Source organism: Trichogramma pretiosum, unplaced genomic scaffold (assembly GCF_000599845.2).
Source record: "Trichogramma pretiosum strain Unisexual culture from Peru unplaced genomic scaffold, Tpre_2.0 scaffold1, whole genome shotgun sequence".
NCBI lineage: Eukaryota > Metazoa > Arthropoda > Insecta > Hymenoptera > Trichogrammatidae > Trichogramma > Trichogramma pretiosum.
The window spans coordinates 5,280,636-5,289,380 of NW_019641703.1; the positions used below are offsets into that span (position 1 = coordinate 5,280,636).

General features: G+C 37.5%; 3 protein-coding genes across 4 annotated transcripts; 1 reads left to right on the forward strand and 2 right to left on the reverse strand.

The window, feature by feature from the left end:
- The first annotated feature begins 605 nt into the window (after window positions 1-605).
- Window positions 606-2,242, forward strand: LOC106654822 (60S ribosomal protein L15-like). Of its 2 annotated transcripts, none has more exons than XM_014374866.2 (4): window positions 606-710; window positions 1,157-1,337; window positions 1,523-1,659; window positions 1,855-2,242. In XM_014374866.2, the coding sequence occupies exons 2-4, from the start codon at window positions 1,166-1,168 to the stop codon at window positions 2,158-2,160; spliced, it is 615 nt and encodes a 204-aa protein (XP_014230352.1). In that variant the 5' UTR covers window positions 606-710; window positions 1,157-1,165; the 3' UTR covers window positions 2,161-2,242. The 2 variants fall into 2 exon arrangements, with proteins under 2 accessions (XP_014230352.1, XP_023318661.1); XM_023462893.1 differs by having other exon boundaries at window positions 625-710; window positions 1,160-1,337.
- Window positions 2,243-2,454: 212 nt separating this feature from the next.
- LOC111694479 (kynurenine--oxoglutarate transaminase 3-like) lies at window positions 2,455-3,988 on the reverse strand. Its single transcript, XM_023462890.1, has 6 exons — window positions 3,912-3,988; window positions 3,620-3,856; window positions 3,296-3,548; window positions 3,071-3,237; window positions 2,648-3,004; window positions 2,455-2,562 (listed from the first exon to the last, which is right to left on the reverse strand). The coding sequence occupies exons 1-6, from the start codon at window positions 3,978-3,980 to the stop codon at window positions 2,515-2,517; spliced, it is 1,131 nt and encodes a 376-aa protein (XP_023318658.1). The 5' UTR covers window positions 3,981-3,988; the 3' UTR covers window positions 2,455-2,514.
- Window positions 3,989-5,247: 1,259 nt separating this feature from the next.
- On the reverse strand, window positions 5,248-7,171 carry LOC106653727 (kynurenine--oxoglutarate transaminase 1-like). The gene is made up of 8 exons (XM_023462866.1): window positions 7,136-7,171; window positions 6,977-7,065; window positions 6,744-6,894; window positions 6,422-6,661; window positions 6,095-6,350; window positions 5,838-6,004; window positions 5,417-5,773; window positions 5,248-5,329 (listed from the first exon to the last, which is right to left on the reverse strand). Exons 1-8 carry the CDS (start codon window positions 7,169-7,171, stop codon window positions 5,282-5,284), a joined length of 1,344 nt encoding a protein of 447 aa, XP_023318634.1. The 3' UTR covers window positions 5,248-5,281.
- Between the last annotated feature and the right edge of the window lie 1,574 nt (window positions 7,172-8,745).

Genomic DNA, 8,745 nt, shown 5'->3' on the forward strand with positions numbered 1-8,745 from the left:
ATCAATTTTGCACAATTAGTTTAAACATTTTTATTTTCTTCCAATTTCTGAAGCTACATAAATTACACTGAAATAAATGCATTTTTATGAAACATTTGTAAATGTGAGAATATATCTTTTAGATGTTATTCCGATCAAATATTAATGATTTGATAATAAAAAAAATTATTAAAAAAAAAACAACTGTTTTAAGTCATTATCAAAAAAAAAAAAAAAAAATTTCCGCAATCATATCATCATTTATAAATCTTCTTCTGGGACTTAAGTTAATCAATTTATATGTTTTGAAATTATATTTATATTTTTTGAAAAATCAAATACCTTCAATACCTGACATGTGTTTTACTTTTTATCCAAAACTTTATGAAACTAAATATTTATCAATGGCGTAATTTTTTCAGATTGATTTTTATGAAAGAGAAAAATATTCAATTAACAAAGTATATCGTATTTGAGATATGAAGAAAAAGTAGTTTATAATTTCAAATTTTCAAAAAGTCATGACTGTAAGCACGAGCCATTTGGAGCGTTCAAAATGCTATGCCAAGCCAATGTAGGGTGCTTCTGCCTCTTTACGTCGCGCAATGCGTTCAGCGGTCCCCCCGTGACGCCTCGGTCGGAGTCATATAACCTATCTCTCATGTAGAAGGAGCTAGCTACACGCCGACGTACGGCCTTTTTTTTCTACAGATAACTGGATCGAATAAAAGGTGAGCATGTGCAAAAATTAACAATTTTTGTTCGCTGTTAGAGATAGATTTAATTAACAATTTGTTAATAAAACAGACGAAGTCAATATGTATTGAATGTCCTTCGTATTTCACGAAAGCGCAAAGTGTTGCATCGCATTTGTTGCTGAATAGCATTTGGTAACCTAACTTATGAATCTGTGACTTCATGGTCGGCTGTATAAATTTTAAAATATTGTACTGTGTTTGTTAGTGATTGTAAATATAAATATTTGTTGAGTGTTTCTGTCAGAATAGAAGTGCTGATTTATTGAAAAGTTGTTAACATGATGATACATTCTCATTTCACAATGAAAAACCATGATTATTTTATCTTCCTTGGATGTCTGAAGCCCTAAGAAAATGAACATGTACTTCATTTATGTTTTTATAAATTTCATTAATTGGATCATTGGTTTTTATTTCAGTAGGTTAAAATGGGAGCCTACAAGTATATTGCAGAGATCTCTCGCAAGAAGCAGAGTGAAGTTATGCGCTTCCTCCTTCGTGTGAGATGTTGGCAATACCGTCAACTCACCAGGCTCCACAGAGCTCCAAGACCAACACGTCCTGAGAAGGCCCGCCGTTTGGGTTACAAGGCAAAACAAGGTAAAAACCTTCATTCATTTATATACATTTCAAGTTTCATATGCACATGTTTGTACATGATGAACCATACATGCACCACCTTCTTACCTCATACATGGAGATTATGTGTTTCTGAAAATTTAATTCATTATTTCAATAATCTGCTGTTAATTTAACATTTTACTGATTAATATTTTTTTTTACAGGATTCTGTATCTTCAGAATTCGTGTTCGCCGTGGTGGACGCAAACGCCCAGTCCCTAAAGGTGCCACTTATGGCAAACCCAAGGGTCAGGGTATCAACCAATTGAAGCCGACCCGCAAACTGCAATCAGTTGCTGAGGTAAAATTGATTAATAATCTCATTCAATCGTATTCTAAATGACAAGTAATTCCATGATGCTAACCAAATATGGTTTTTCATAATGTATACAATTGATGACCTTTTTCCCTTGGCTGTCTGATAAATTTGACTTGTTAAATCAATTATGTATGTCTGTCTGTTCAACTAGAATTCAAACATTTATTTAATTTTCAGGAGCGCGTTGGAAGACGTTGTGGTGGTTTGAGAGTGCTCAACTCTTACTGGGTAGCTCAAGACTCCTCATACAAATACTTTGAGGTAATCTGTGTTGATCCCTTCCACAAGGCTATCCGCAATGACGCTAAAGTCAACTGGATCTGCAAGGCTGTTCACAAACATCGTGAGATGCGTGGTTTGACATCAGCTGGAAAGAGCTCTAGAGGTCTTGGCAAAGGTCATCGTTTCAGCCATACCATTGGTGGCTCCAGAAAGGCGCATTGGAAGAAACAAAACTCGCTTTCGTTGCGCAGAAAGCGATAAACATTTTCATAATCTGTACGCTGTGGTATGCATTTACCTCAATAGATTATGCAAATTGTTAATAAAATTTTTTTTAATAATTCTCAAAATGTTGTTACTTATACCAACACTGTGTTGTTTGTAGCTTTATATGAAATCCATGAATCTTATTATTGACAATGCATTGCCCACTTATTTAGAATCTTAGAATGAACGTTAATAACATTAAAATCATCAGTTTTATTGAAAAGCAATTATTGTAATTGTAAAAACTTTAATTTGCTACTATTAAAATCGAATACAAATGGTTGAAAAATAAAAAAAAAACACAGCTGATTCAAGTTATTGTCAACTGGATGCCATTAGCTCGTATCCTCACAATTTTGCTAAAATGTCCACAGCTTTGTCTAGAGTATCGTCCCTCTGGATTCATACCGAGAAAAATTTTCATCGTTACTTAGTTGAGATGAACGGCTCGTCGCGTGGACGATCCCGACGGTTTTCTTACCTTGACGAAACACACGCGCACGAAATCCCTACCCGCGGACTGATGTTTTTCGCCGAAATACGGCGAGCCCGGATAAACTTCTAAACCGACCTCCTTGACCATGTATTTCACGAATTCAACGTCCCTGTTGGCAAGGGTTGCATTGTTGACGAGATATCGAGGCAACGACTTTATCCCCGTCCAATCGGCCAACAGAAAGAAACCGCTCTGAGGCACGTGTGGAACGAAACCGGCTTTGCACAGAGCCTCGACAATACGGTCTCTCTTGATCTCCAAAGTTTTTGGATACTCGACGAGGTAAGACTTCGTCTGGTTCCTTTCGGCCCAGACTCGCTCGAGACCCGTAGCCACGGCTACCTGCGGCCGAGTGAAAAATTTCCTCGATCAAGGATTTTTACGAATGCTAAAGCTGAAAAACTATACCTGACTCGGGGTCACGTTGTCACCGGCGGCTCCGTAAATCGATTTTTTCATATAATTCATGAGGTAGGCAGGTCCGTAAGCCCAACCGACTCGCCAACCCGTGACGGAGAACGCCTTCGACGCAGCTCCCACCGTGATGGTTCTATCGAACATTCCCGGCAAAGTGGCTAAAAAATTATTCAAATTGTTAACTCTGAAACAAAATTTCATTTGACAAAATCTTACCAAATCTGATGTGCTCATTTCCGTCGTACACGAGCCACTCGTAGACTTCGTCGACCAATGCGATCGCGTCCCATTTTTTGACGAGATCGGCAATGAACGTCAATTCTTCTCGATCGAAAACTTTGCCGGTCGGATTGTTCGGATTGTTCAGAAGGATACCTTTGGTCTTTTCGGTAAACGCCTCGCTCAGCTCCTTCCGATCGAAGGTCCAATCGGACGAGCTCGGCGAATCTCCACAACGAAAGTCTTTATTCTGCACTCAACATCGGCAAAACGAAATGAATAAATCGGTAAAGTTGAAATTCAAACGGGTGAATGGCTTACCGGTCTCAGGAGCACTTCTTTGACTGCGGCACCGGACATTCTCAGCATGGACGCGTAATGCTCCCAGTGCGGCACGAACACGATCCACTCGTCGTCGGGATGGGTGAGACTCTGCAGAGCACTGAATAGCGCATTGGTCGCGCCGATCGAGACCACAAAATTATCGTATGGATCGAGCTCGCGATTAACGAGGGGCGAGTAGATTTTAGACAATATCTTCACTAATCTCGGATGACCCTACGACAATTTTTAGATTGTTCAAGGATTCAACTAATTTAGCCAGATTGCTTACCTCGCTTCGTCCGTACTGGTGAACGTGGTAATCGGGGCTCATGGCCACGTTAATGAAGGCCTCCTTCATGAAATCGGGCGGAGCATAATTCGGTGCCCCTAATCCTATATCCACGGGTTTGTAGTTTTTGGCAAATGCCATCAGTCTCATTCTATGCACGTACCCAAGCATTAATTAGACAATGTTCAGTATAATTTCACGGTTTATATTCAGGTAATAGTAATCATGACTCACACTGCGGCATTGGTCTTGGCATAATCAGGCGCTTCTTCGAATTCTTTGCCCTTGGCTATGTTGTAAAGGCTCAACAACGACAAAATCTACAATATCCAATTGGCAAATCAGATTTTCTCTGAGAATTATTCGAAAGATTTGATTGTGTACCTTCAACAAGACGATGCCTGTCACGTATTTATCCGAAAAAATCATTACTACGAAATCCTTCGAGCAAATCGTTTAGGATCGTTAGTGCAAGAGTGCCAGTTTCAGGTAAAAAATTACATTTTATAACATTTTTTGAAATCCTGTTAGTTGAAGAAAATAAAAAATTTTATAGCATTACGTGTCTTGGGTTCACGCTTTGTCGTGATTTAAAATAGCAATTAAATAGAATTAAAACAACATTAAAAATAAAAAATTGATAATCTAGATAATTTTTTCTTCATTCTTTTGTACTAAATATTTTGAGAATATGCAATTTTAACTACAAATGCATGCAAAAAATCATTTCATTATGTTTACTGATATACGACGTATTTTTTCAACGCTATACTGGCGAAATATGCCCAACGCAATAAAATATTAAAAATTTTTATCCTCAACCGAATTTTACGAACGTTTAAGAATTGATTGACCTAATTAAAAAATTAAGTTTTCAAATCGCTTTGTTCTATAAGCAGACTAATTCGAAGAATTTTTACAACACGGGAATTTTTGGTTCTGAATGTATAAAAGGGTCCCAAAAGCTTGAGACGCATGTCGGAATTATTATAAACAAATCTGTAACTATTATTAATAAAATGTACTATAATTCAAGCACAGCCGATAACTAGCATTAGTTAATTTGATAAAGTTTTATATAATTAAATTCTTGCACAGAATCAGTACGAGATAATTTACTTAGGTAATGAGATACTTTCAAGCAACACCTAAGCGAAGTGCGAATTTATAATGAATACAGGCAGAATAACAAAAAACAAAATGTAAGTAAATGTAATCGTTTTATTAATCACATTTTCAATTTCACTTCTTATCAATACAGTGGAGTAAGGGATTCATCTACATGGAACAACATGGATACAATTTTCAATTATTGATCAAGTTTTTCACATGTTCTCTCAGGCAGGACATGGAAAAAGTTTCGTACATCCTCACAAATTTGTTAAAATGTCCACAGCCTTGTTCAAAGTCCCGTCGGTCTGGATATATACCGAAAAAAATGTTCATCTCTATATCTTTATTTTTCTTTTTAAATAATCAGTTCGTTACACGGAACGAGACCTCACCTTGACGAAGCAAACTCGCACGAAATCGCTACCCTTGGACTGATGCTTTTCACCGAAATAAGGCGAGCCCGGATAAACTTCCAAACCGACCTCCTTGACCAAATATTTTACGAATTCGACGTCCTTCTTAGAATCGGTTGTATTGCCGACGAGATAGCTGGGCAATGACTTCATCCCAGTCCAATTGGCTAACAAGAAGTAGCCGCTCTCTGGTACATGCGTAACGAAACCAGCTTTGCACAGAGCCCTGACCAAACGATCTCTTTTTATCTGTAATTTTTTTGGGTACCTGACAAGGTAAGAATTCGCTCGGCTCCTTTCAGCCCAGACTCGCTCGAGACCTATCGCAACGGCTTCCTATAACCGAGTAAAATATTTCATTATTACTAATGCTCATAACTGAGAAATTCCAATAGTCTACCTGACTCGGGGTCACGTTGTCGCCGATAGCTCCGAATATCGATTTTTTCATGTAATTCATCAAGTAAGCTGGTCCGTAAGCCCAACCGACTCGCCAACCCGTGACCGAGTATGTTTTTGTGGCGGCTCCCACTGTGATGGTTCTCTCGAACATTCCTGGCAAACTGGCTGAAATCATAGAAAATTATTGAAATAACGAAAAAAATTGATTTCCATAAAGATTTCGACCTAAATTGGAAACTATATTAAATCTTTTACCGAATCTGATATGTTGATGGCCACCGTACACAAGCCACTCGTAGACTTCATCAACCAATGCGATCACGTCCCATTTCTTCACGAGATCGGCAATGAACGTCAATTCTTCTCGATTGAAAACTTTGCCGGTCGGATTATTCGGATTGTTCAGAACGACACCCCTGGTTTTCTTACCGAACGCCTTGCGTAACTTCTTTCGATCGAAGGTCCAATCGGACGAGCTCGGCGAATCTCCACTCGAATATTTGTCTTTTTTCTATACTCAAACATATACGGAATCAATAACATTGAAATTATAAATGAAACTGAACCGATCAATTCGCTTACCGGTTTCAAGGGCACTTCTTTGACTTTGGCACCGGCCATTTTTATCATAGCCGTGTAATGCTCCCAGTGAGGCTCGAACACGATCCACTCGTCATCGGAATCGTGCGTGAGACTTTGCAGGGCGCAAAAAATCGAATTGGTCGCGCCGATCGAGACCACAAAATTGTCGAATGGATCGAGCTCGCGATTAACGAGGGGCGAATAGATTTTTGACAAGATCTTGACTAGTCTCGGATGACCCTATACAGAAATTTTCAGGCGATTTTCCGGATCAATATGATTGATCATATTTTAAATATCAACATGCATATAATGTGTATACCTCGCTCCGAGTGTACTGGTGCACGGCATAATCGGGACTGAGCGACACGTTGATGAAAGCCTCCCTCATGAAATCGGGCGGAGCGAAATTCGGTGCACCAATGCCGATATCCACCGGTTTGTAACGTTTGGCAAATGACATAGTTCTTGATCTAGCACGCACACAAAAAATAATTACATCAATTAAATATTCCACTATCGTTCGGGTAATTTAACGATCGGTACTGCTCTTACAAGTATAAGGGATTGGTGCTAGCATAATCAGGAGATTCTTCGAATTTTTTGCCTTTAGCTAAATTGTAAAGACTCGAAAGCACCAAAATCTAGAATTAGGAATAGACGTATCATATTTTCTCGAAGAATTATTTTAAAGACTTAAATGAACAATAATACCTTCAACAAAACGACGCCAAACGTGGAAAAAATCATTTCTTTACGAAATCAGGACCCTGGAAAAATCGTACGAGATCTTTTGTGAAGGAATGCTAATTTGATATAAAAAATTAAGACATCTCGTAACGTTTTGTCATAATCCTGTTTGTAGAAGATAAAAATATCGTTATCGCAGATACGTGGATCAAGAAACGATTAAGACAGGAAAATTTACTCATCTAAGCAGGAAAAAAGGCATAAATATTGTGACAAATATCGCATGCATTGGATGTCCGTAGCGAAAAAAAAGAGTCGACATTTTTTCATTGCAACTATTTAATTTAAAAAAATCACTGAGATGATATAAAAATAAAATAAGATTGTTTGCAATGATTATAATAAATACTGTTTACAATTAAAATTATATTTCATTTCTCTTCGTTACACCATTTTAAGTCCATTAACAACAATTCTTTCGACTTTAGAATGTTGGATTGATGCCCCTGCACATCGGACCATACCATTTTCCCTTTGGACTTTCCTTTGCGCCAAGACAATCAAAGTGATAGGTTTTCATTGGGCAAGCCTCATTGTCGCATACAATTATTTTTCCATCGGTACTTTTTAAACAGAAGCAATCGACTGTACCGTTTGGTTTAGTATCTTCCTCATGATTATGAGACTGTCCTTCAGGCGATATTTGTTCTGACTGTTGTATTGGATTCATTTCTTTCCTATTTCTAAAATTATTTCAATAAATAGACCTGAAAACGATCTTACGAAAATAAAAATAAATATGTCTTCAACTTTTGTTAAATTTTAAATCGTTTCAAACGTAGGGCCTGTTCTTGCGATAGATGATCATCTTCATCCTCTTCAAATCTATGAAGGTCATGTTTCAAAAGTATCAGATTTTCACCGATCGACTGTTTATCCCAGGTGAAAATAGTATGTCAGATCTGACTCCAGATCTGGCATCAGATTTGGTATAAGATCTGATAAATGTACGCCAGATCTGATACCAGATCTTGTATTCGATAATCGACATCAGAACTTATATCAGATCTGACATCAGATCTGATGTCAGATCTGAAGTGACTGTATTGCCTTTAATTAATTAAACAATAACTTTATTAATAATTAAAACTTTATAACAAATTTAGTTATATTTTAATAATCACATCGATAATACCTTTAAGAAAAATTCCCACAATATTTAGGTTTCTGATAATGTGAATTTAAATTGATTCAACAACTTTTATTATTAAGATTTATTATAAAATTTTAATTATTAATAAACTTATTGTTTAAATAATTGAAGGCATTACAGTCACTTCAGATCTGACATTAGATCTGATGTCAGATCTGATATAAGTTCTGATGTCGATTATCGAATACAAGATCTGGTATCAGATCTGATGTCAGATCTGGTGTATATTTGTCAGATCTTATACCTGATCTGATGCCAGATCTGGAGTCAGATCTTACATACAATTCGGCTACCGGCCCGTGGTGGCTGTGTAGAGCCAAGTATAGTGGCGAGTCAGGATATCTCGCGCCCATGTCTTGAGAAAAGCCGTTGGGATCTTGCCCGAGTTCAAGGAATTTTTCGACGATGGTGTCAAGACCAT

Bases quoted from the DNA above. Each gene is read 5' to 3' on its own strand.
- LOC106653727 (XM_023462866.1), bottom strand. From the start codon at position 7,171: ATGATTTTTTCCACGTTTGGCGTCGTTTTGTTGAAG. The intron at 6,005-6,094 runs GTAAAAGATTTA...CTATGATTTCAG, and splicing joins CCATCAACATATCAGATTCG to CCAGTTTGCCAGGAATGTTC. The intron at 5,774-5,837 runs GTAGACTATTGG...ACTCGGTTATAG, and splicing joins ACAACGTGACCCCGAGTCAG to GAAGCCGTTGCGATAGGTCT.
- LOC106654822 (XM_014374866.2), top strand. From the start codon at position 1,166: ATGGGAGCCTACAAGTATATTGCAGAGATCTCTCGCAAGAAGCAGAGT. The intron at 1,338-1,522 runs GTAAAAACCTTC...TTTTTTTTACAG, and splicing joins GGGTTACAAGGCAAAACAAG to GATTCTGTATCTTCAGAATT. The intron at 1,660-1,854 runs GTAAAATTGATT...TTTAATTTTCAG, and splicing joins AACTGCAATCAGTTGCTGAG to GAGCGCGTTGGAAGACGTTG.
- LOC111694479 (XM_023462890.1), bottom strand. From the start codon at position 3,980: ATGAAGGAGGCCTTCATTAACGTGGCCATGAGCCCCGATTACCACGTT. The intron at 3,549-3,619 runs GTAAGCCATTCA...TGTTGAGTGCAG, and splicing joins AAGAAGTGCTCCTGAGACCG to AATAAAGACTTTCGTTGTGG. The intron at 2,563-2,647 runs GTAAGAAAACCG...GTATGAATCCAG, and splicing joins TGCGCGTGTGTTTCGTCAAG to AGGGACGATACTCTAGACAA.